The sequence below is a fragment of the Scyliorhinus torazame genome, chromosome 22, assembly GCF_047496885.1.
Source record: "Scyliorhinus torazame isolate Kashiwa2021f chromosome 22, sScyTor2.1, whole genome shotgun sequence".
NCBI classification, from domain to species: domain Eukaryota; kingdom Metazoa; phylum Chordata; class Chondrichthyes; order Carcharhiniformes; family Scyliorhinidae; genus Scyliorhinus; species Scyliorhinus torazame.
Genome location: NC_092728.1, coordinates 18,913,787 through 18,939,534, shown reverse-complemented (window position 1 = coordinate 18,939,534; position 25,748 = coordinate 18,913,787). Strand labels below are relative to the sequence as shown.

Genomic DNA, 25,748 nt, shown 5'->3' with positions numbered 1-25,748 from the left:
GCAGACAGAGAGCGTAGGGGAGGTTACACACTGCAGACAGAGAGCGCAGGGCAGACAGAGAGCGCAGGGGAGGTTACACACTGCAGGCAGAGAGCGCATGGTAGGCAGAGAGAGCAGGGCAGACAGAGAGAGCAGGGCAGACAGTGAGAGCAGGGGAGGTTATACACTGCAGACAAAGAGAGCAGGGCAGACAGAGAGAGCAGGGCAGGCAGAGAGCGGAGGGGAGGCAGAGAACGCAGGGGAGGTTACACACTGCAGGCAGAGAGGGCGGGGGAGGCAGAGAGAGCAGGGCAGGCAGAGAGAGCAGGGCAGGCAGAGAGCGCAGGGGAGGCAGAGAGAGGAGGATACATACTGCAGGCAGAGAGCGCAGGGGAGGCAGAGAGAGCAGGGGAGGTTACACACTGCAGGCAGAGAGCGGAGGGGAGGCAGAGAGAGCAGGGGAGGTTACACACTGCAGGCAGAGAGAGCAGGGCAGACAGAGAGAGCAGGGGAGGTTACACACTGCAGACAGAGAGCACAGGGCAGACAGAGGGAGCAGGGCAGGCAGAGAGAGCAGGGGAGGTTACACACTGCAGGCAGAGAGAGCAGGGCAGGCAGAGAGAGCAGGGGAGGTTACACACTGCAGACAGAGAGCACAGGGCAGACAGAGAGAGCAGGGCAGGCAGAGAGAGCAGGGCAGACAGAGAGAGCAGGGGAGGTTACACACTGCAGGCAGAGAGCACAGGGCAGACAGAGAGAGCAGGGCAGGCAGAGAGAGCAGGGGAGGTTACACACTGCAGGCAGAGAGCGCAGGGCAGGCAGAGAGAGCAGGGCAGGCAGAGAGAGCAGGGGAGGTTACACACTGCAGGCAGAGAGCACAGGGCAGACAGAGAGCGCAGGGCAGACAGAGAGAGCAGGGGAGGTTACACACTGCAGGCAGAGAGCGCAGGGGAGGCAGAGAGAGCAGGGCAGACAGAGAGCGTAGGGGAGGTTACACACTGCAGGCAGAGAGCGCAGGGCAGACAGAGAGAGCACGGGAGGTTACATACTGCAGGCAGAGAGCACAGGGCAGACAGAGAGCGCAGGGCAGACAGAGAGCGTAGGGGAGGTTACACACTGCAGGCAGAGAGCGCAGGGCAGGCAGAGAGAGCAGGGGAGGTTACACACTGCAGGCAGAGAGCGCAGGGCGCGCGCGGGGGAGACGGGGAGCGCGCGGGGGAGACGGGGAGTGCGCGGGGGAGACGGGGAGCGCGCGGGGATACGGGGAGCGCGCCGGGGAGAGCGCGGGGGAGACAGGGAGCGCGCGGGGGAGACGGGGAGCGCGCGGGGGAGACGGGGAGCGCGCGGGAGAGACGGGGAGTGCGCGGGGGAGACGGGGAGCGCGCGGGAGAGACGGGGAGTGCGCGGGGGAGACGGGGAGCGCGCGGGGGAGACGGGGAGCGCGCGGGGGAGACGGGGAGTGCGCGGGGATACGGGGAGCGCGCCGGGGAGACGGGGAGCGCGCGGGGGAGACGGGGAGCGCGCGGGGGAGACGGGGAGCGCGCGGGGGAGACGGGGAGCGCGCGGGGGAGACGGGGAGCGCGCGGGGGAGACGGGGAGCGCGCCGGGGAGACGGGGAGCGCGCGGGGGAGACGGGGAGCGCGCGGGGGAGACGGGGAGCGCGCGGGGGAGATGGGGAGCGCGCCGGGGAGACGGGGAGCGCGCCGGGGAGACGGGGAGCGCGCCGGGGAGAGCGCCGGGGAGCGCGCGGGGGAGACAGGGAGCGCGCGGGGGAGACAGGGAGCGCGCGGGGGAGACAGGGAGCGCGCGGGGGAGACAGGGAGCGCGCGGGGGAGACGGGGAGCGCGTGGGGGAGACGGGGAGCGCGCGGGGGAGACGGGGAGCGCAGGGGAGACGGGGAGCGCAGGGAAGACGGGGAGCGCAGGGAAGACGGGGAGCGCAGGGAAGCGAGCGCAGGGCAGAGAGCGCAGGGGAGACAGAGAGCGCAAATGGGTGCAAAGGGGTGGTGGAGCGAGAGCTAGGCAGGGAGCGCGCGAAGGGGAGAGAGAGCGCGAGGGGGAGCAAGAGTGAGAGGACAGAGAGAGGGAGCGGCGTGAGGGAGGGGGAGGGGGCACGAAAGAGGGGGAGGGGTGCGAGAGAGGGAGAGGGGTTGCGAGAGAGAGGGGGAGGGATTGCGAGAGAGGGGGGAGGGGTTGCGAGAGAGGGGGGAGGGGTTGCGAGAGGGGGGAGGGGTTGCGAGAGAGGGGGGCGGGGTTGCGAGAGAGGTGGAGGGGTTGCGAGAGAGTGGGAGGGGGCGGGAGAGAGGGGGAGGGGCGCGAGAGAGGGGGAGGGGGCGCGAGAGAGGGGGAGGGGGCGCGAGAGAGGGGGAGGGGGCGCGAGAGAGGGGGAGGGGGCGCGAGAGAGGGGGAGGGGGCGCGAGAGAGGGAGAGGGGTTGCGAGAGAGGGGGAGGGGGCGCGAGAGAGGGGGAGGGGGCGCGAGAGAGGGGGAGGGGGCGGGAGAGAGGGGGAGGGGCGGGAGAGAGGGGGAGGGGCGGGAGAGAGGGGGAGGGGGCTCGAGAAAGGGGAGGGGGCGCGAGAGAGGGGGAGGGGACGCGAGAGAGGGGGAGGGGGCGCGAGAGAGAGGGAGGGGGCGGGAGAGAGGGGGAGGGGACGGGAGAGAGGGGGAGGGGGCGGGAGAGAGGGGGAGGGGGCGGGAGAGAGGGGGAGGGGCGGGAGAGAGGGGGAGGGGCGGGAGAGAGGGGGAGGGGCGCGAGAGAGGGGGAGGGGGGTGCGAGAGAGTGAGAGGGGTTGCGAGAGAGGGGGCGGGGTTGCGAGAGAGGGGGTGGGGTTGCGAGAGAGTGGGAGGGGTTGCGAGAGAGTGGGAGGGGGCGGGAGAGAGGGGGAGGGGCGGGAGAGAGGGGGAGGGGCCACGAGAGAGGGGGAGGGGGCGCGAGAGAGGGGGAGGGGTCGCGAGAGAGGGGGAGGGGGCGCGAGAGAGGGAGAGGGGTGATAACCAATGCTCCTGTATTGGAGAATTACAAGGGACTCTGTGATCAGACTGAACTGAAGTATCTGACTTTAAAGAGAAATGCTGAGGCGTAGAGAAATGGACGGATCGTGCAGAGACCTTCTTGTTCAAAGAGACCGTCTATCGAGAAGGATTTCAGTTGGAGGAAGAAAGAAAAATGGACGATATTATTATACCTGTTTACGTGTGTTGTTTTTTGAAACAAAAAAGTATATTTACTGTGTGCATTTCTTAAAGGATAGTGAAAAGGTGAAAAATGAAACCATCTTGAAGTTGATGGTTTTTTTTTTCTTGGGGAGAGGTGTCATGTGAGAGTACCTTTAAGAAATGGGTGTTTATAAATGGGTGTGTATATAAGTATCTGTAGCGAGAGTTCCTTGAAGAAATGGGTGTTTATTACTGCAGTGATGTCAGAGAGTGGGTGGAGCTGGGCTGTCTGTCAGCTTTTTACGGTTGTTTTAGGCTGTTTGCTGCAGGGTGTGTTTTAGTTTAGTTTTCAGAGCTGGATAGCTGCAGTCACAGCCAGAAGGTGTATGAATAAGGGGGGTCACCCATTTCAGACGGAAATGAGGAGAAATTCGTTCTCTCAGAGGGTCGGAAAGCTCTGGAACTCTCTTCCTCAGAAGGCGGGGGAGCGGAATCTGGGAATGTCTTTAGGGCCGAGGTGGACAGATTCGCGATTAACGAGGGGGGTGAAAGGTTATCAGGGGTTCAATGGGAAGGTGGGGTGGAGGAGCCGAGGGGGAATAGATGTGTTCGGGATCAAGGTGCCAACCTGGTTCCCCATCCAGAGTTCAGCTTCCCGCTGCGCCCGTCTCCTCTTCAGTTCTTCAAACTTCTCCAGGGTGGGGAGGGAGGTCAGGCCCAGGAGCTTCTCCTGTGGAACGGAGGTTTCAGAGAGAGCAGGGGAGGTTACACACTGCAGGCAGAGAGCGCAGGGCAGGCAGAGAGCGCAGGGCAGGCAGAGAGCGCATGGGAGGCAGAGAGAGCAGGGGAGGTTACAAACTGCAGGCAGAGAGCACAGGGCAGACAGAGAGAGCAGGGGAGGTTACACACTGCAGGCAGAGAGCGCAGGGCAGTCAGAGAGAGCAGGGCAGACAGAGAGAGCAGGGGAGGCAGAGAGAGCAGGGCAGGCAGAGAGAGCAGGGCAGGCAGAGAGAGCAGGGGAGGTTACACACTGCAGGCAGAGAGAGCAGGGCAGTCAGAGAGAGCAGGGCAGACAGAGAGAGCAGGGGAGGTTACACACTGCAGGCAGAGAGAGCAGGGCAGGCAGAGAGAGCAGGGCAGACAGAGAGAGCAGGGGAGGTTACACACTGCAGGCAGAGAGAGCAGGGCAGGCAGAGAGAGCAGGGGAGGTTACACACAGCAGGCAGAGAGCGCAGGGCAGACAGAGAGCGCAGGGCAGACAGAGAGCGTAGGGGACGTTACACCCTGCAGGCAGAGAGCGCAGGGCAGACAGAGAGAGCAGGGGAGGTTACACACTGCAGGCAGAGAGCGCAGGGCAGGCAGAGAGAGCAGGGGAGGTTACACACTGCAGGCAGAGAGCGCAGGGCAGACAGAGAGAGCAGGGGAGGTTACACACTGCAGGCAGAGAGCGCAGGGCAGGCAGAGAGAGCAGGGGAGGTTACACACTGCAGGCAGAGAGCGCAGGGCAGGCAGAGAGAGCAGGGCAGACAGAGAGAGCAGGGCAGACAGAGAGAGCAGGGGAGGCTATACACTGCAGACAAAGAGAGCAGGGCAGACAGAGAGAGCAGGGCAGGCAGAGAGCGGAGGGGAGGCAGAGAACGCAGGGGAGGTTACACACTGCAGGCAGAGAGCGGAGGGGAGGCAGAGAGAGCAGGGCAGACAGAGAGAGCAGGGGAGGTTATACACTGCAGACAAAGAGAGCGGGGCAGGCAGAGAGCGCAGGGGAGGTTATACACTGCAGACAAAGAGAGCGGGGCAGGCAGAGAGCGCAGGGGAGGCAGAGAGAGCAGGGGAGGATACACACTGCAGGCAGAGAGCGGAGGGGAGGCAGAGAGAGCAGGGCAGACAGAGAGAGCAGGGGAGGTTACACACTGCAGGCAGAGAGCGCAGGGCAGGCAGAGAGCGCAGGGTAGACAGAGAGAGCAGGGGAGGTTACACACAGCAGGCAGAGAGCGCAGGGCAGACAGAGAGAGCAGGGGAGGTTACACACTGCAGACAGAGAGCACAGGGCAGACAGAGGGAGCAGGGCAGGCAGAGAGAGCAGGGGAGGTTACACACTGCAGGCAGAGAGAGCAGGGCAGGCAGAGAGAGCAGGGGAGGTTACACACTGCAGACAGAGAGCACAGGGCAGACAGAGAGAGCAGGGCAGGCAGAGAGAGCAGGGCAGACAGAGAGAGCAGGGGAGGTTACACACTGCAGGCAGAGAGCACAGGGCAGACAGAGAGAGCAGGGCAGGCAGAGAGAGCAGGGGAGGTTACACACTGCAGGCAGAGAGCGCAGGGCAGGCAGAGAGAGCAGGGCAGGCAGAGAGAGCAGGGGAGGTTACACACTGCAGGCAGAGAGCACAGGGCAGACAGAGAGCGCAGGGCAGACAGAGAGAGCAGGGGAGGTTACACACTGCAGGCAGAGAGCGCAGGGGAGGCAGAGAGAGCAGGGCAGACAGAGAGCGTAGGGGAGGTTACACACTGCAGGCAGAGAGCGCAGGGCAGACAGAGAGAGCACGGGAGGTTACATACTGCAGGCAGAGAGCACAGGGCAGACAGAGAGCGCAGGGCAGACAGAGAGCGTAGGGGAGGTTACACACTGCAGGCAGAGAGCGCAGGGCAGGCAGAGAGAGCAGGGGAGGTTACACACTGCAGGCAGAGAGCGCAGGGCGCGCGCGGGGGAGACGGGGAGCGCGCGGGGGAGACGGGGAGCGCGCGGGGGAGACGGGGAGTGCGCGGGGGAGACGGGGAGCGCGCGGGGATACGGGGAGCGCGCCGGGGAGAGCGCGGGGGAGACAGGGAGCGCGCGGGGGAGACGGGGAGCGCGCGGGGGAGACGGGGAGCGCGCGGGAGAGACGGGGAGTGCGCGGGGGAGACGGGGAGCGCGCGGGAGAGACGGGGAGTGCGCGGGGGAGACGGGGAGCGCGCGGGGGAGACGGGGAGCGCGCGGGGGAGACGGGGAGTGCGCGGGGATACGGGGAGCGCGCCGGGGAGACGGGGAGCGCGCGGGGGAGACGGGGAGCGCGCGGGGGAGACGGGGAGCGCGCGGGGGAGACGGGGAGCGCGCGGGGGAGACGGGGAGCGCGCGGGGGAGACGGGGAGCGCGCGGGGGAGACAGGGAGCGCGCGGGGGAGACGGGGAGCGCGCCGGGGAGACGGGGAGCGCGCGGGGGAGACGGGGAGCGCGCGGGGGAGACGGGGAGCGCGCGGGGGAGACGGGGAGCGCGCCGGGGAGACGGGGAGCGCGCCGGGGAGACGGGGAGCGCGCCGGGGAGAGCGCCGGGGAGCGCGCGGGGGAGACAGGGAGCGCGCGGGGGAGACAGGGAGCGCGCGGGGGAGACAGGGAGCGCGCGGGGGAGACAGGGAGCGCGCGGGGGAGACGGGGAGCGCGTGGGGGAGACGGGGAGCGCGCGGGGGAGACGGGGAGCGCAGGGGAGACGGGGAGCGCAGGGAAGACGGGGAGCGCAGGGAAGACGGGGAGCGCAGGGAAGCGAGCGCAGGGCAGAGAGCGCAGGGGAGACAGAGAGCGCAAATGGGTGCAAAGGGGTGGTGGAGCGAGAGCTAGGCAGGGAGCGCGCGAAGGGGAGAGAGAGCGCGAGGGGGAGCAAGAGTGAGAGGACAGAGAGAGGGAGCGGCGTGAGGGAGGGGGAGGGGGCACGAAAGAGGGGGAGGGGTGCGAGAGAGGGAGAGGGGTTGCGAGAGAGAGGGGGAGGGATTGCGAGAGAGGGGGGAGGGGTTGCGAGAGAGGGGGGAGGGGTTGCGAGAGGGGGGAGGGGTTGCGAGAGAGGGGGGCGGGGTTGCGAGAGAGGTGGAGGGGTTGCGAGAGAGTGGGAGGGGGCGGGAGAGAGGGGGAGGGGCGCGAGAGAGGGGGAGGGGGCGCGAGAGAGGGGGAGGGGGCGCGAGAGAGGGGGAGGGGGCGCGAGAGAGGGGGAGGGGGCGCGAGAGAGGGGGAGGGGGCGCGAGAGAGGGAGAGGGGTTGCGAGAGAGGGGGAGGGGGCGCGAGAGAGGGGGAGGGGGCGCGAGAGAGGGGGAGGGGGCGGGAGAGAGGGGGAGGGGCGGGAGAGAGGGGGAGGGGCGGGAGAGAGGGGGAGGGGGCTCGAGAAAGGGGAGGGGGCGCGAGAGAGGGGGAGGGGACGCGAGAGAGGGGGAGGGGGCGCGAGAGAGAGGGAGGGGGCGGGAGAGAGGGGGAGGGGACGGGAGAGAGGGGGAGGGGGCGGGAGAGAGGGGGAGGGGGCGGGAGAGAGGGGGAGGGGCGGGAGAGAGGGGGAGGGGCGGGAGAGAGGGGGAGGGGCGCGAGAGAGGGGGAGGGGGGTGCGAGAGAGTGAGAGGGGTTGCGAGAGAGGGGGCGGGGTTGCGAGAGAGGGGGTGGGGTTGCGAGAGAGTGGGAGGGGTTGCGAGAGAGTGGGAGGGGGCGGGAGAGAGGGGGAGGGGCGGGAGAGAGGGGGAGGGGCCACGAGAGAGGGGGAGGGGGCGCGAGAGAGGGGGAGGGGTCGCGAGAGAGGGGGAGGGGGCGCGAGAGAGGGAGAGGGGTGATAACCAATGCTCCTGTATTGGAGAATTACAAGGGACTCTGTGATCAGACTGAACTGAAGTATCTGACTTTAAAGAGAAATGCTGAGGCGTAGAGAAATGGACGGATCGTGCAGAGACCTTCTTGTTCAAAGAGACCGTCTATCGAGAAGGATTTCAGTTGGAGGAAGAAAGAAAAATGGACGATATTATTATACCTGTTTACGTGTGTTGTTTTTTGAAACAAAAAAGTATATTTACTGTGTGCATTTCTTAAAGGATAGTGAAAAGGTGAAAAATGAAACCATCTTGAAGTTGATGGTTTTTTTTTTCTTGGGGAGAGGTGTCATGTGAGAGTACCTTTAAGAAATGGGTGTTTATAAATGGGTGTGTATATAAGTATCTGCAGTGAGAGTTCCTTGAAGAAATGGGTGTTTATTACTGCAGTGATGTCAGAGAGTGGGTGGAGCTGGGCTGTCTGTCAGCTTTTTACTGTTGTTTTAGGCTGTTTGCTGCAGGGTGTGTTTTAGTTTAGTTTTCAGAGCTGGATAGCTGCAGTCACAGCCAGAAGGTGTATGAATAAGGGGGGTCACCCATTTCAGACGGAAATGAGGAGAAATTTCTGCAGTAGACAGAGAGAGCAGGGGAGGTTACACACAGCAGGCAGAGAGCGCAGGGCAGACAGAGAGAGCAGGGGAGGTTACACACTGCAGACAGAGAGCACAGGGCAGACAGAGGGAGCAGGGCAGGCAGAGAGAGCAGGGGAGGTTACACACTGCAGGCAGAGAGAGCAGGGCAGGCAGAGAGAGCAGGGGAGGTTACACACTGCAGACAGAGAGCACAGGGCAGACAGAGAGAGCAGGGCAGGCAGAGAGAGCAGGGCAGACAGAGAGAGCAGGGGAGGTTACACACTGCAGGCAGAGAGCACAGGGCAGACAGAGAGAGCAGGGCAGGCAGAGAGAGCAGGGGAGGTTACACACTGCAGGCAGAGAGCGCAGGGCAGGCAGAGAGAGCAGGGCAGGCAGAGAGAGCAGGGGAGGTTACACACTGCAGGCAGAGAGCACAGGGCAGACAGAGAGCGCAGGGCAGACAGAGAGAGCAGGGGAGGTTACACACTGCAGGCAGAGAGCGCAGGGGAGGCAGAGAGAGCAGGGCAGACAGAGAGCGTAGGGGAGGTTACACACTGCAGGCAGAGAGCGCAGGGCAGACAGAGAGAGCACGGGAGGTTACATACTGCAGGCAGAGAGCACAGGGCAGACAGAGAGCGCAGGGCAGACAGAGAGCGTAGGGGAGGTTACACACTGCAGGCAGAGAGCGCAGGGCAGGCAGAGAGAGCAGGGGAGGTTACACACTGCAGGCAGAGAGCGCAGGGCGCGCGCGGGGGAGACGGGGAGCGCGCGGGGGAGACGGGGAGCGCGCGGGGGAGACGGGGAGTGCGCGGGGGAGACGGGGAGCGCGCGGGGATACGGGGAGCGCGCCGGGGAGAGCGCGGGGGAGACAGGGAGCGCGCGGGGGAGACGGGGAGCGCGCGGGGGAGACGGGGAGCGCGCGGGAGAGACGGGGAGTGCGCGGGGGAGACGGGGAGCGCGCGGGAGAGACGGGGAGTGCGCGGGGGAGACGGGGAGCGCGCGGGGGAGACGGGGAGCGCGCGGGGGAGACGGGGAGTGCGCGGGGATACGGGGAGCGCGCCGGGGAGACGGGGAGCGCGCGGGGGAGACGGGGAGCGCGCGGGGGAGACGGGGAGCGCGCGGGGGAGACGGGGAGCGCGCGGGGGAGACGGGGAGCGCGCGGGGGAGACGGGGAGCGCGCGGGGGAGACAGGGAGCGCGCGGGGGAGACGGGGAGCGCGCCGGGGAGACGGGGAGCGCGCGGGGGAGACGGGGAGCGCGCGGGGGAGACGGGGAGCGCGCGGGGGAGACGGGGAGCGCGCCGGGGAGACGGGGAGCGCGCCGGGGAGACGGGGAGCGCGCCGGGGAGAGCGCCGGGGAGCGCGCGGGGGAGACAGGGAGCGCGCGGGGGAGACAGGGAGCGCGCGGGGGAGACAGGGAGCGCGCGGGGGAGACAGGGAGCGCGCGGGGGAGACGGGGAGCGCGTGGGGGAGACGGGGAGCGCGCGGGGGAGACGGGGAGCGCAGGGGAGACGGGGAGCGCAGGGAAGACGGGGAGCGCAGGGAAGACGGGGAGCGCAGGGAAGCGAGCGCAGGGCAGAGAGCGCAGGGGAGACAGAGAGCGCAAATGGGTGCAAAGGGGTGGTGGAGCGAGAGCTAGGCAGGGAGCGCGCGAAGGGGAGAGAGAGCGCGAGGGGGAGCAAGAGTGAGAGGACAGAGAGAGGGAGCGGCGTGAGGGAGGGGGAGGGGGCACGAAAGAGGGGGAGGGGTGCGAGAGAGGGAGAGGGGTTGCGAGAGAGAGGGGGAGGGATTGCGAGAGAGGGGGGAGGGGTTGCGAGAGAGGGGGGAGGGGTTGCGAGAGGGGGGAGGGGTTGCGAGAGAGGGGGGCGGGGTTGCGAGAGAGGTGGAGGGGTTGCGAGAGAGTGGGAGGGGGCGGGAGAGAGGGGGAGGGGCGCGAGAGAGGGGGAGGGGGCGCGAGAGAGGGGGAGGGGGCGCGAGAGAGGGGGAGGGGGCGCGAGAGAGGGGGAGGGGGCGCGAGAGAGGGGGAGGGGGCGCGAGAGAGGGAGAGGGGTTGCGAGAGAGGGGGAGGGGGCGCGAGAGAGGGGGAGGGGGCGCGAGAGAGGGGGAGGGGGCGGGAGAGAGGGGGAGGGGCGGGAGAGAGGGGGAGGGGCGGGAGAGAGGGGGAGGGGGCTCGAGAAAGGGGAGGGGGCGCGAGAGAGGGGGAGGGGACGCGAGAGAGGGGGAGGGGGCGCGAGAGAGAGGGAGGGGGCGGGAGAGAGGGGGAGGGGACGGGAGAGAGGGGGAGGGGGCGGGAGAGAGGGGGAGGGGGCGGGAGAGAGGGGGAGGGGCGGGAGAGAGGGGGAGGGGCGGGAGAGAGGGGGAGGGGCGCGAGAGAGGGGGAGGGGGGTGCGAGAGAGTGAGAGGGGTTGCGAGAGAGGGGGCGGGGTTGCGAGAGAGGGGGTGGGGTTGCGAGAGAGTGGGAGGGGTTGCGAGAGAGTGGGAGGGGGCGGGAGAGAGGGGGAGGGGCGGGAGAGAGGGGGAGGGGCCACGAGAGAGGGGGAGGGGGCGCGAGAGAGGGGGAGGGGTCGCGAGAGAGGGGGAGGGGGCGCGAGAGAGGGAGAGGGGTGATAACCAATGCTCCTGTATTGGAGAATTACAAGGGACTCTGTGATCAGACTGAACTGAAGTATCTGACTTTAAAGAGAAATGCTGAGGCGTAGAGAAATGGACGGATCGTGCAGAGACCTTCTTGTTCAAAGAGACCGTCTATCGAGAAGGATTTCAGTTGGAGGAAGAAAGAAAAATGGACGATATTATTATACCTGTTTACGTGTGTTGTTTTTTGAAACAAAAAAGTATATTTACTGTGTGCATTTCTTAAAGGATAGTGAAAAGGTGAAAAATGAAACCATCTTGAAGTTGATGGTTTTTTTTTTCTTGGGGAGAGGTGTCATGTGAGAGTACCTTTAAGAAATGGGTGTTTATAAATGGGTGTGTATATAAGTATCTGTAGTGAGAGTTCCTTGAAGAAATGGGTGTTTATTACTGCAGTGATGTCAGAGAGTGGGTGGAGCTGGGCTGTCTGTCAGCTTTTTACTGTTGTTTTAGGCTGTTTGCTGCAGGGTGTGTTTTAGTTTAGTTTTCAGAGCTGGATAGCTGCAGTCACAGCCAGAAGGTGTATGAATAAGGGGGGTCACCCATTTCAGACGGAAATGAGGAGAAATTCGTTCTCTCAGAGGGTCGGAAAGCTCTGGAACTCTCTTCCTCAGAAGGCGGGGGAGCGGAATCTGGGAATGTCTTTAGGGCCGAGGTGGACAGATTCGCGATTAACGAGGGGGGTGAAAGGTTATCAGGGGTTCAATGGGAAGGTGGGGTGGAGGAGCCGAGGGGGAATAGATGTGTTCGGGATCAAGGTGCCAACCTGGTTCCCCATCCAGAGTTCAGCTTCCCGCTGCGCCCGTCTCCTCTTCAGTTCTTCAAACTTCTCCAGGGTGGGGAGGGAGGTCAGGCCCAGGAGCTTCTCCTGTGGAACGGAGGTTTCAGAGAGAGCAGGGGAGGTTACACACTGCAGGCAGAGAGCGCAGGGCAGGCAGAGAGCGCAGGGCAGGCAGAGAGCGCATGGGAGGCAGAGAGAGCAGGGGAGGTTACAAACTGCAGGCAGAGAGCACAGGGCAGACAGAGAGAGCAGGGGAGGTTACACACTGCAGGCAGAGAGCGCAGGGCAGTCAGAGAGAGCAGGGCAGACAGAGAGAGCAGGGGAGGCAGAGAGAGCAGGGCAGGCAGAGAGAGCAGGGCAGGCAGAGAGAGCAGGGCAGGCAGAGAGAGCAGGGGAGGTTACACACTGCAGGCAGAGAGAGCAGGGCAGTCAGAGAGAGCAGGGCAGACAGAGAGAGCAGGGGAGGTTACACACTGCAGGCAGAGAGAGCAGGGCAGGCAGAGAGAGCAGGGCAGACAGAGAGAGCAGGGGAGGTTACACACTGCAGGCAGAGAGAGCAGGGCAGGCAGAGAGAGCAGGGGAGGTTACACACAGCAGGCAGAGAGCGCAGGGCAGACAGAGAGCGCAGGGCAGACAGAGAGCGTAGGGGACGTTACACCCTGCAGGCAGAGAGCGCAGGGCAGACAGAGAGAGCAGGGGAGGTTACACACTGCAGGCAGAGAGCGCAGGGCAGGCAGAGAGAGCAGGGGAGGTTACACACTGCAGGCAGAGAGCGCAGGGCAGACAGAGAGAGCAGGGGAGGTTACACACTGCAGGCAGAGAGCGCAGGGCAGGCAGAGAGAGCAGGGGAGGTTACACACTGCAGGCAGAGAGCGCAGGGCAGGCAGAGAGAGCAGGGCAGACAGAGAGAGCAGGGCAGACAGAGAGAGCAGGGGAGGCTATACACTGCAGACAAAGAGAGCAGGGCAGACAGAGAGAGCAGGGCAGGCAGAGAGCGGAGGGGAGGCAGAGAACGCAGGGGAGGTTACACACTGCAGACAAAGAGAGCGGGGCAGGCAGAGAGCGCAGGGGAGGTTATACACTGCAGACAAAGAGAGCGGGGCAGGCAGAGAGCGCAGGGGAGGCAGAGAGAGCAGGGGAGGATACACACTGCAGGCAGAGAGCGGAGGGGAGGCAGAGAGAGCAGGGCAGACAGAGAGAGCAGGGGAGGTTACACACTGCAGGCAGAGAGCGCAGGGCAGGCAGAGAGCGCAGGGTAGACAGAGAGAGCAGGGGAGGTTACACACAGCAGGCAGAGAGCGCAGGGCAGACAGAGAGAGCAGGGGAGGTTACACACTGCAGGCAGAGAGCGTAGGGGAGGCAGAGAGCAGGGCAGACAGAGAGCGTAGGGGAGGCAGAGAGAGCAGGGCAGACAGAGAGCGTAGGGGAGGTTACACACTGCAGACAGAGAGCGCAGGGCAGACAGAGAGCGCAGGGGAGGTTACACACTGCAGGCAGAGAGCGCAGGGGAGGCAGAGAGAGCAGGGCAGACAGAGAGCGTAGGGGAGGCAGAGAGAGCAGGGCAGACAGAGAGCGTAGGGGAGGTTACACACTGCAGACAGAGAGCGCAGGGCAGACAGAGAGCGCAGGGGAGGTTACACACTGCAGGCAGAGAGCGCAGGGTAGGCAGAGAGAGCAGGGCAGACAGAGAGAGCAGGGCAGACAGAGAGAGCAGGGCAGACAGAGAGAGCAGGGGAGGTTATACACTGCAGACAAAGAGAGCAGGGCAGACAGAGAGAGCAGGGCAGGCAGAGAGCGGAGGGGAGGCAGAGAACGCAGGGGAGGTTACACACTGCAGGCAGAGAGGGCGGGGGAGGCAGAGAGAGCAGGGCAGGCAGAGAGAGCAGGGCAGGCAGAGAGCGCAGGGGAGGCAGAGAGAGGAGGATACACACTGCAGGCAGAGAGCGCAGGGGAGGCAGAGAGAGCAGGGGAGGTTACACACTGCAGGCAGAGAGCGGAGGGGAGGCAGAGAGAGCAGGGGAGGTTACACACTGCAGGCAGAGAGAGCAGGGCAGACAGAGAGAGCAGGGGAGGTTACACACTGCAGACAGAGAGCACAGGGCAGACAGAGGGAGCAGGGCAGGCAGAGAGAGCAGGGAAGGTTACACACAGCAGGCAGAGAGAGCAGGGCAGGCAGAGAGAGCAGGGGAGGTTACACACTGCAGGCAGAGAGCACAGGGCAGACAGAGAGAGCAGGGCAGGCAGAGAGAGCAGGGGAGGTTACACACTGCAGGCAGAGAGCGCAGGGCAGGCAGAGAGAGCAGGGCAGGCAGAGAGAGCAGGGGAGGTTACACACTGCAGGCAGAGAGCACAGGGCAGACAGAGAGCGCAGGGCAGACAGAGAGAGCAGGGGAGGTTACACACTGCAGGCAGAGAGCGCAGGGGAGGCAGAGAGAGCAGGGCAGAGAGAGAGAGCAGGGGAGGTTACACACTGCAGGCAGAGAGCACAGGGCAGACAGAGAGCGCAGGGCAGACAGAGAGCGTAGGGGACGTTACACCCTGCAGGCAGAGAGCGCAGGGCAGACAGAGAGAGCAGGGGAGGTTACACACTGCAGGCAGAGAGCGCAGGGCAGGCAGAGAGAGCAGGGGAGGTTACACACTGCAGGCAGAGAGCGCAGGGCAGACAGAGAGAGCAGGGGAGGTTACACACTGCAGGCAGAGAGCACAGGGCAGACAGAGAGCGCAGGGCAGACAGAGAGCGTAGGGGACGTTACACCCTGCAGGCAGAGAGCGCCGGGCAGACAGAGAGAGCAGGGGAGGTTACACACTGCAGGCAGAGAGCGCAGGGCAGGCAGAGAGAGCAGGGGAGGTTACACACTGCAGGCAGAGAGCGCAGGGCAGGCAGAGAGAGCAGGGCGGACAGAGAGAGCAGGGGAGGTTACACACTGCAGGCAGAGAGCGCAGGGGAGGCAGAGAGAGCAGGGCAGACAGAGAGAGCAGGGGAGGTTACACACTGCAGGCAGAGAGCGCAGGGGAGGCAGAGAGAGCAGGGCAGACAGAGAGCGTAGGGGAGGTTACACACTGCAGGCAGAGAGCGCAGGGCAGACAGAGAGAGCAGGGGAGGTTACATACTGCAGGCAGAGAGCACAGGGCAGACAGAGAGCGCAGGGCAGACAGAGAGCGTAGGGGAGGTTACACACTGCAGGCAGAGAGCGCAGGGCAGGCAGAGAGAGCAGGGGAGGTTACACACTGCAGGCAGAGAGCGCAGGGCGCGCGCGGGGGAGACGGGGAGCGCGCGGGGGAGACGGGGAGCGCGCGGGGGAGACGGGGAGTGCGCGGGGGAGACGGGGAGTGCGCGGGGGAGACGGGGAGCGCGCGGGATTACGGGGAGCGCGCTGGGGAGAGCGCCAGGGAGCGCGCGGGGGAGACGGGGAGCGCGCGGGGGAGACGGGGAGCGCGCGGGGGAGACGGGGAGCGCGCGGGGGAGACGGGGAGCGCGCGGGGGAGACGGGGAGCGCGCGGGGGAGACGGGGAGCGCGCGGGGGAGACGGGGAGCGCGCGGGGGAGACGGGGAGTGCGCGGGGATACGGGGAGCGCGCCGGGGAGACGGGGAGCGCGCGGGGAGACGGGGAGCGCGCGGGGGAGACGGGGAGTGCGCGGGGGAGACGGGGAGCGCGCGGGGGAGACGGGGAGCGCGCGGGGGAGACGGGGAGCGCGCGGGGGAGACGGGGAGCGCGCCGGGGAGACGGGGAGCGCGCGGGGGAGACGGGGAGCGCGCGGGGGAGACGGGGAGCGCGCGGGGGAGACGGGGAGCGCGCGGGGATACGGGGAGCGCGCCGGGGAGAGCGCCGAGGAGCGCGCGGGGGAGACAGGGAGCGCGCGGGGGAGACAGGGAGCGCGCGGGGGAGACAGGGAGCGCGCGGGGGAGACAGGGAGCGCGCGGGGGAGACAGGGAGCGCGCGGGGGAGACAGGGAGCGCGCGGGGGAGACGGGGAGCGCGCGGGGGAGACGGGGAGCGCGTGGGGGAGACGGGGAGCGCGCGGGGGAGACGGGGAGCGCAGGGGAGAGAGGGGGAGGGGTTGCGAGAGAGGGGGGAGGGGTTGCAAGAGGGGGGAGGGGTTGCGAGAGAGGGGGAGGGGTTGCGAGAGAGGGGGAGGGGTTGCGAGAGAGGGGGAGGGGTTGCGAGAGAGTGGGAGGGGGCGGGAGAGAGGGGGAGGGGCGGGAGAGAGGGGGAGGGGGCGCGAGAGAGGGGGAGGGGGCGCGAGAGAGGGGGAGGGGGCGCGAGAGAGGGGGAGGGGGCGCGAGAGAGGGGGAGGGGGCGCGAGAGAGGGAGAGGGGTTGCGAGAGAGGGGGAGGGGGCGCGAGAGAGGGGGAGGGGGTGCGAGAGAGGGGGAGGGGGCGCGAGAGAGGGGGAGGGGGCGCGAGTTAGGGGGAGGGGGCGGGAGAGAGGGGGAGGGGCGGGAGAGAGGGGGAGGGGGCTCGAGAGAGGGGAGGGGGCGCGAGAGAGGGGGAGGGGGCGCGAGAGAGGGGGAGGGGGCGCGAGAGAGGGGGAGGGGGCGGGAGAGAGGGGGAGGGGACGGGAGAGAGGGGGAGGGGGCGGGAGAGTGGGGGAGGGGGCGGGAGAGAGGGGGAGGGGCGGGAGAGAGGGGGAGGGGCGCGAGAGAGGGGGAGGGGGCGCGAGAGAGGGGGAGGGGGCGCGAGAGAGGGGGAGGGGGCGCGAGAGAGGGGGAGGGGGCGCGAGAGAGGGAGAGGGGTTGCGAGAGAGGGAGAGGGGTTGCGAGAGAGGGGGAGGGGGCGGGAGAGAGGGGGAGGGGCGGGAGAGAGGGGGAGGGGGCGCGAGAGAGGGGGAGGGGGCACGAGAGAGGGGGAGGGGGCGCGAGAGAGGGGGAGGGGGCGCGAGAGAGGGGGAGGGGGCGCGAGAGAGGGGTGGGGTCGTGAGAGAGGGGGAGGGGGCGCGAGAGAGGGGGAGGGGCGCGAGAGAGGGGGAGGGGGCGCGAGAGAGGGGGAGGGGGCACGAGAGAGAGGGAAGGGGCGCGAGAGAGGGGGAGGGGGCGCGAGGGAGGGGGCGCGAGAGAGGGGGAGGGGGCGCGAGAGAGGGGGAGGGGGCGCGAGAGAGGGGGAGGGGGTGTGAGAGAGGGGGGGCGCGAGAGAGGGGGAGGGGCACGAGAGAGGGGGAGGGGTGCGAGAGAGGGGGAGGGGAGACGTGAGTGAGGCAGGGTGCCGGATGGCAGGGGTTGGGGGGAGCAGAGGTCCGTGGGGCAGGGTGCCGGGGGGCAGGGTGCCGGGGGCAGGGTGCCGGGGGGCCGGGTGCCAGGGGCGGGGGGCAGGGTGCCAGGGGCGGGGGGCAGGGTGCCAGGGGCGGGGGGCAGGGTGCCAGGGGCGGGGGGCAGGGTGCCAGGGGCCGGGGCAGGGTGCCAGGGGCGGGGGGCAGGGTGCAGGGGGGGGGGACAGGGTGCCGGGGGGCAGGGTGCTGGGGGGCAGGGGGGCAGGGTGCCAGGGGAAGGGTGCCGGGGGCAGGGTGCCAGGGGCCAGGGGGTTGGTGGGGCAGAGGTCCGTGGGGCAGAGGTCCGTGGGGCAGGGTGCCGGGGGGCAGGGTGCCGGGGGGCAGGGTGCCGGGGGGCAGGGTGCCGGGGGGCAGGGTGCCGGGGGGCAGGGTGCCGGGGGGCAGGGTGCCGGGGGGCAGGGTGCCGGGGGGCAGGGTGCCGGGGGGCAGGGTGCCGGGGGGCAGGGTGCCGGGGGGCAGGGTGCCGGGGGGCAGGGTGCCGGGGGGCAGGGTGCCGGGGGGCAGGGTGCCGGGGGGCAGGGTGCCGGGGGGCAGGGTGCCGGGGGGCAGGGTGCCGGGGGGGCAGGGTGCCGGGGGGCAGGGTGCCGGGGGGCAGGGTGCCGGGGGGCAGGGTGCCGGGGGGCAGGGTGCCGGGGGGCAGGGTGCCGGGGGGCAGGGTGCCGGGGGGCAGGGTGCCGGGGGGCAGGGTGCCGGGGGGCAGGGTGCCGGGGGGCAGGGTGCCGGGGGGCAGGGTGCCGGGGGGCAGGGTGCCGGGGGGCAGGGTGCCGGGGGGCAGGGTGCCGGGGGGCAGGGTGCCGGGGGGCAGGGTGCCGGGAGGGCAGGGTGCCAGGGGGGCAGGGGGCCAGGGGGCAGGGTGCCGGGGGGGGCAGGGGGCCGGGGTGAAGGGGGCAGAGGGTAAGGGGCAGGGGGCCGCGGGGCAGGGGGCCGCGGGGCAGGGGGCAGGGTGCCGGGGTGCAGAGGTCCGTGGGGCAGGGTGCCGGGGGCGGGGGGCAGGGTGCCAGGGGCCGAGGGCCGGGGCAGGGGGCAGTTATCGAGGGCTGTGACCTCTTGCTGGCAGTTTGCTGACCTGCAGAAACTGGGTCGCTGATAATCGAATCATTTTCTGCAGTTGGAGGGTTTTTGGGTGCGGCTGCGGATCCTCAGTAACTCCCAGTGAGGCAATCTTCTTACTGTGGGAACAGAAGAAAAGGCAGAGAGTCACTGCAGGGGGGCAGAGAGAGAGAGACAGAGAGAGAGGGAGCGAGAGAGGGGGAGAGAGAGAGAGACAGAGCAACAGGGAGAGACAGAGAAAGAGATAGAGAGGGAGAGAGATAAAGCGGGAGAGAGATAGAGGGAGAGAGAGAGGGAAGGAGGGAGAGAGAGAGAGAGAGAGAGAGAGAGAGAGAGAGAAAAAGAGGGGGAGGGAGGGAGAGAGAGGGAGAGAAAAAGGGGGGATAGGGAGAGAGAGAGGGAGGGTGAGAGAGAGACAGAGGGAGAGAGAGAGACAGAGAGAAAGGGAGAGACAGAGAGAGATAGAGAGGGAGAGAGCCCCCGGGAAATGCCTTTAGATATATGCAGGTGAGGGCTTTTGTGAGGTGACAGGTGAGGGAATTCCCGTTGCTCCCGGCACAAGAAGTTCAAGATAGGGTGATCTCGGGTGTCTGGGTCGGGGAGGGCAAGGTGTCGGAAATACACCAGGAGTTGAAAGAAGAGGGGGAAGCGCTGGTAGAAGAGTTGAAGGGTAAATGGGAGGGGGAGCTGGGGGAGGAGATCGAGGAAGGTCTGTGGGCTGATGCCCTAGGTAGGGTTAATTCCTCCTCCTCGTGTGTCAGGCTCAGTCTGATACAATTTAAGGTGGTTCACAGAGCGCACTTGACAGGGGCGAGGTTGAGTAGGTTCTTTGGGGTAGAGGACAGATGTGGAAGGTGCTCACGGAGTCCGGTGAACCATGTCCATATGTTTTGGTCATGCCCGGCACTGGAGGGGTTCTGGAGAGGAGTGGCGGGAGCAATATCTCAGGTGGTGAAAGTCCGGGTCAAGCCAAGCTGGGGGCTAGCAATATTTGGAGTAGTGGACGAACCGGGAGTGCAGGAGGCGAAAGAGGCCGGCATTCTGGCCTTTGCGTCCCTAGTAGCCCGGCGGAGGATCTTGCTAATGTGGAAGGAGGCGAAGCCCCCCAACCTGGAGGCCTGGATAAATGATATGGCTGGGTTCATAAAGTTGGAGAGGATTAAGTTCGCCTTGAGAGGGTCTGCGCAGGGGTTCTACAGGCGGTGGCAACCGTTCCTAGACTATCCCACGGAGCGTTAGAGGAAGGTCGGTCAGCAGCAGCAGCAGCAACCTTGGCGGGGGGGGACGGGGGACGGGGGGACGGGGACGGGGGGGACGTCCTGGGAGGGGGGGACACTGCCTGGGAGGGTGGATGAGCAAGAGATAACATGAAGGGTTGGGGAAACTGGCACGTACGGGTGAGGGCCAGTGTACAAAGCTGTGTAAATATATCATTTTGCCATGTATATATCTTGCTCTGCACGATTTCTCATTTTTTTTGTTACGTGGGGCGGGGGGGGGGGGGGGGGTTATTGTTTGTAAGGGAGAAAAATTGTGTTAAAAAACTTTAATAAATATTTTTTTGAAAAGAGAGGGCGAGAGAGAAACAGAGAGAGAGGGAGACAGAGAGAGAGGGAGAAAGAGATAGAGAGGAAGAGAGATAAAGCGGGAGAGATAGAGGGAGAGAGAGAGGGAAGGAGGGAGAGAGGGACAGGGAGGGAGAGAGGGACAGAGAGGGAGAGAGGGACAGAGAGGGAGAGAGGGACAGAGAGAGAGAGAAAGAAAGAGGGGGAGGGAGGGAGAGAAAAAGGGGGTTAGAGGGAGAAAGAGAGGGACAGAGAGAGAGAGAGAGAGAGGGATAGAGAGAGAGAGGGATAGAGAGAGAGAGAGAGGGATAGAGAGAGAGAGGGAGGGAGGGAGAGGGGGAAAGAGAGAGAGGGGGACAGAGAGGGAAGGAGACAGAGATAGAGAGGAAGAGAGATCAAGCGGGAGAGAGATAGAGGGAGAGAGAGAGGGAAGGAGGGAGAGAGGGACAGACGAGAGAGAGAGAGGGAGAGAAAGAGGGGGAGGGAGGGAGAGAGAGAGGGAGAGAAAGAGGGGGAGAGAAAGAGGAGGAGAGAGGGATAGAGAGAGGGACGGAGGGAGTGAGGGAGGGAGGGAGGGAGGGAGAGAGGGAGAGAGGGAGGGAGGGAGAGAGGGACAGAGAGAGGGAGAGAGGGAGAGAGGGAGGGAGGGAGAGAGGGAGAGAGGGAGAGAGGGAGGGAGGGAGGGAGGGACAGAGAGAGGGATAGAAAGAGGGACACATGGGGACGGCTCCGCATTGGCTGTCTGCCCCCCTCCCACCACCCCAAAAGGGGCACATTGGAAACGCCAGCCCACGCCCCACCCTTTTTTCTTCGTACCCACATTCCCAGCTTCCCTGGCAGCGTTCGGATTTCCACAGAGTGCGGAATGGGGGGGGCAGCGGTCTTGGCTGTTCCCCAACCAGGTCCGGGTCCTGTGTGGCAGCTCGACTGCGTTCAGGAACGGCTTTTCACCCCATTCTTTTTATCGAGGCCAAGGCCCATTCAGCCCCTCTCGAGCCTGTTACGCAGGAACAGGAAGAGGCCCATTCAGCCCCTCTCGAGCCTGTTACACAGGAACAGGAGGAGGCCCATTCAGCCCCTCTCGAGCCTGTTACACAGGAACAGGAGGAGGCCCATTCAGCCCCTCTCGAGCCTGTTCCACAGGAACAGGAGGAGGCCCATTCAGCCCCTCTCGAGCCTGTTACACAGGAACAGGAGGAGGCCCATTCAGCCCCTCTCGAGCCTGTTACACAGGAACAGGAGGAGGCCCATTCAGCCCCTCGAGCCTGTTCCACAGGAACAGGAGGAGGCCCATTCAGCCCCACTTGAGCCTGTTACACAGGAACAGGAGGCAGCCCATTCAGCCCCTCGAGTCTGTTACACAGGAACAGGAGGAGGCCCATTCAGCCCCTCTCGAGCCTGTTCCACAGGAACAGGAGGAGGCCCATTCAGCCCCTCTCGAGCCTGTTACACAGGAACAGGAGGAGGCCCATTCAGCCCCTCTCGAGCCTGTTACACAGGAACAGGAGGAGGCCCATTCAGCCCCTCGAGCCTGTTGCACAGGAACAGGAGGAGGCCCATTCAGCCCCTCTCGAGCCTGTTACACAGGAACAGGAGGAGGCCCCAGTCAGCCCCTCTCGAGCCTGTTACACAGGGACAGGAGGAGGCCCATTCAGCCCCTTTCGCGCCTGTTACACAGGAACAGGAGGCCCATTCAGCCCCTCTCGAGTCTGTTACAAAGCCCCTCACGCAGCCCCCCGTGCCCTCTCCCCACCCCCACACAACACATGCCAAAGGCAGCAGAGTGAAAGCAGCTGGGGGTCAGAAGGACAGTCCGTACGTTGGGACGGGCACCTACCTGAGCAGATCAATCCGTTCGTACAACTTCATCAAATCCACTCGCAGGTTGTTTGCTTTTTCCAAGCCATATGTACTCTCGCCATTGCTGAAACAGTCAGAGGGAAAGGTGATTTCGCCAGCCCCTCACACCGCCTCCAGACATCCCAAAGCAGCTCTCGCCCAATGAAACAGTTTCTGTTGTAATGTCAGAACTGCCAGTTTGCGCAAAGCAAGATCCCTCCAATAGCCAATCAAAAATAGACCCAGATATGGGCAGCACGGTAGCAGTGGTTAGCACTGTCGCTTCACTGCTCCAGGGTCCCAGCGCTCCCTCAGCACTGACTCTCCGGCAGTGCGGCGCTCCCTCAGCACTGACCCTCCGACAGTGCGGAACTCCCTCTGTACTGACCCTCCGACAGTGCGGCGCTCCCTCAGTACTGACCCTCCGACAGTGCGGCGCTCCCTCAGTACTGACCCTCCGACAGTGCGGCGCTCTCTCAGCACTGACCCTTCGACAGTGCGGCACTCCCTCAGCACTGACCCTCCGACAGTGCGGCACTCCCTCAGCACTGACCCTCCGACAGTGCGGCGCTCCCTCAGTACTGACTCTCAGACAGTGCGGCGCACCCTCAGTTCTGACCCTCCAACAGTGCGGCGCTCCCTCAGCACTGACCCTCCATCAGTGCGGCACTCCCTCAGCACTGACCCTCCGACAGTGCGGTGCTCCCTCAGCACTGACCCTCTGACAGCGCGGCGCTGCCTCAGCACTAACCCTCCGACAGTGCGGCGCTCCCTCAGCACTGACCCTCCGACAGTGCGGCGCTCCCTCAGCACTGACCCTCCGACAGTGCGGCGCTCCCTCAGCACTGACCCTCTGACAGCGCGGCGCTGCCTCAGCACTGACCCTTCGACAGTGCAGCACTCCCTCGGTACTGACCCTCCGACAGTGCGGCGCTCCCTCAGCACTGACCCTCTGACAGTGCGACGCTCCCTCAGCACTGACCCTCTGACAGCGCGGCGCTGCCTCAGCACTGACCCTCCGACAGTGCGGCGCTCCCTCAGCACTGACCCTCCGACAGTGCGGCGCTCCCTCAGCACTGACCCTTCGACAGTGCGGCGCACCCTCAGTTCTGACCCTCCGACAGTGCGGCGCTCCCTCAGCACTGACCCTCCGACAGTGCGGCACTCCCTCAGCACTGACCCTCCAACAGTGCGGCGCTCCCTCAGCACTGACCCTCTGACAGCGCGGCGCTGCCTCAGCACTGACCCTCCGACAGTGCGGCGCTCTCTCAGCACTGACCCTCCGACAGTGCGGCGCTCCCTCAGCACTGACCCTCTGACAGCGCAGCGCTGCCTCAGCACTGACCCTCCGACAGTGCGGCGCTCCCTCAGCACTGACCCTCCGACAGTGCGTCGCTCCCTCAGCACTGACCCTCTGACAGCGCGGCGCTGCCTCAGCACTGACCCTCCGACAGTGCGGCACTCCCTCAGCACTGACCCTTCGACAGTGCAGCACTCCCTCAGTACTGACCCTCCGACAGTGCGGCGCTCCCTCAGCACTGACCCTCTGACAGCGCGGCGCGGCCTCAGCACTGACCCTCCGACAGTGCGGCGCTAGCAGCCTCAGCACTGACCCTCCGACAGTGCGGCGCTCCCTCAGTACTGACCCTCCGACAGTGCGGCATTCCCTCAGCACTGACCCTCCGACAGTGCGGCGCTCCCTCAGCACTGACCCTCCGACAGTGCGGCGCTCCCTCAGCACTGACCCTCCAACAGTGCGGCACTCCCTCAGCACTGACCCTCCGACAGTGCGACGCTCCCTCAGCACTGACCCTCCGACAGTGCGACGCTCCCTCAGCACTGACCCTCCAACAGTGCGGCGCTCCCTCAGCACTGACCCTCCGACAGCGCGGGGCTCCCTCAGCACTGACCCTCCGACGGACATCCGGTGGTGGCCATAGTGTGAGTGGTCACACATCAGGTGGCCCCTGCATGAGGTGGGATCTCTTTGGCCCTTTCTGCCCGTTTTGCGAGTGGGAAAAGTCGGACTATTGAAGAATAAGGTTTCCTCCTTCGGTGGGGAGTGGCGATGGGGTGCCAGACGAGGAGTGTGTCAAATAAGGGGTACTCTTCCCAGCGTGGAGTAGCAGGGGATACGATGGCGGACGTACATTTGGAATCGTTGCCCACACAGTGGTCGACGGTGCAGTTGGCCAATATCTTTGCAGCCAAATTTTTCAAATACAGCGGGCACGGCCTCAAGGGACCTGGGCGAGGGCGGCAGAGCCCATTCGGGCTGCCATGCGGAGGGTGGAGCAGAGGCTGGAGGCGCAGAACCCGTCCATCCAAAAGGTGGAGGAGACGGTGACTGATCACGAGAATCGACTGCCTTGTTGTGCCGATGACGGCGGGTGGTCGGGAAAAGGCTGAGGGCGAAGGTCGACCACCTGGAGGTCCGCTCAAGGCGGCAGAACCTGAGGATCGTGGGGCTGCCTCAAGGCATCGAGAGAACCACGGATTATGCGGCCAAGATGTTTGAGCCGCTGGTGGGGAGACGGGCGGGCGGGCGGGGGGGGGGGGGGGGTCTTTGACCTCCCTCCTGAGGTGGACTGGGCGCACCGGCCATTAAGGAGGATGTTGAGAGCGGGGGAGCAACCGCAGGCAATCATCGCGAGGCTACATCGGTGCTTAGGCAAGGATCCTGAAGTGGGCGAGCGAGACATGGGAATGCACCTGGGAGGGCCACATGGTTCGTACTGATCAGGAATTGGGAGCGGAACTGGCCAAGCGGCAGGCTGGGTTCAACAAGGCCAAGGCAGCGTTATTAAGGAACAAAGTGTGGTTTGGGATTATGTACCCTGCCCGTCTGTGGGTCACGCACGGGGGACAGGAGGATTACTTCAATACGCCAGAGGAGGCAAGTAACTTTTTACAGGACCACGGACTGGGGTACGAAGAACGAACGACAGTACAGCAGAGGAGCAGGCCCTTCAGCCCTCCAATCCAGCACTGATCATAAAGCCTATCTAAACTAAAACATTCTGCACTTCCGGGGTCCGTATCCCTCTATTCCCATCCTATTCATGCATTTGCCAAATGCCTCTTAACCATCGCTATCATCCCTGCTTCCACCACCTCCCGTCGGCAGCGAGTTCAAGGTACCCACTACCCTCTGTGTAATAACTTACCTCGCATAACTTCTCTAAACTTTCCCCCTCGCATTTTAGACTTATGCCCCCGAGTAATTGACTTTCCCACCCTGGGAAAAAGCTTCTGACTATCCACTCTGTCTATGCCTCTCATAATTTTGTAAACCTCGATCAGGTCTTCCCTCAACCTCCGTCGCTCCGGTGAAAACAATCCGAGTTTATCCAACCTCTCCTCGTAGCTAATACCCGCCAGACCAGACAACTTCCTGGTAAACGTCTTCTGTACCCTCTCCAAAGCCTCCAACCAGGGCTGGTTTAGCACACTGGGCTAAATCGCTGGCTTTAAAGCAGACCAAGGCAGGCCAGCAGCACAGTTCAATTCCCGTACCAGCCTCCCCGAACAGGCGCCGGAATGTGGCGACTAGGGGCTTTTCACAGTAACTTCATTTGAAGCCTACTTGTGACAATAAGCGATTTTCATTTCACATCCTTCTGGTAGTGTGGCGACCAGAATTAAACACTATACTCCAAGTGTGGCCTAACTAAGGTTCTATACAGCTGCAACATGACTTGCCAATTCTTATACTCAATGCCCCGGCCAATGAAGTATAATAATTGGCAAGTCATTCTGCAGCTGTGCATGTGACGTTTGAAGACTTTGGGTGGGTTCCTCTGCAAAATGAACTGGACGGGGGGGTGAGGGGTGGTGTGTTGTTTGCCTCGGGGGTCACCTAGTTAACGGAAGCAAAGTGGGGGGGGGGGGGGCGGTTATTGGGGGAGAGGTAGGGTCGTGTTTTTTTCTGCTTTCTAGATGTTTGGCTTGGGTTGGGATATGGGCCTAGGGGTGGGGCTTTCTTTGTTTTGGGTGGGGGGGGGTGGAGTGGCTGATGACAAAGGTTTCTGGTTTGGAGGAGGTGGTTGGAGAGGGATGCAGGCGGCCATCTTGAGGGGGCCCAGAAGGGGGTCGCGGTGGCGTGTGGACGAGACAGGGATCTGGGAGAGTCCACTGAAACTTGGATATGGCTGATCGGACGGGTGGGTATGGGGGGGTGGGGGTTTGGACGGTCGCCCCCAGCCAGATTGGTGTCATGGAATCTGAGGGGCTTGAATGGGCCGACCAAGAGGTTCCGTGTTTTCGCTCATTTAAAGAATTTGAAAAGTGATGTGGGGCAAATGTTTCATTCGGGGGTTAGATAT

The 25,748-nt window shown here is 64.9% G+C and overlaps 1 protein-coding gene across 1 annotated transcript in view; it reads right to left on the bottom strand.

Moving 5' to 3' along the window:
* Nucleotides 1–25,748, bottom strand: part of rbsn (rabenosyn, RAB effector) — a 41,878-nt gene that overhangs the window by 9,314 nt on the left and 6,816 nt on the right. The window contains 4 exon segments of the mRNA XM_072487935.1: nucleotides 3,762–3,863; nucleotides 11,692–11,793; nucleotides 18,036–18,138; nucleotides 21,422–21,508. Of these exon segments, the coding sequence (XP_072344036.1) occupies nucleotides 3,762–3,863; nucleotides 11,692–11,793; nucleotides 18,036–18,138; nucleotides 21,422–21,508 (394 nt within the window).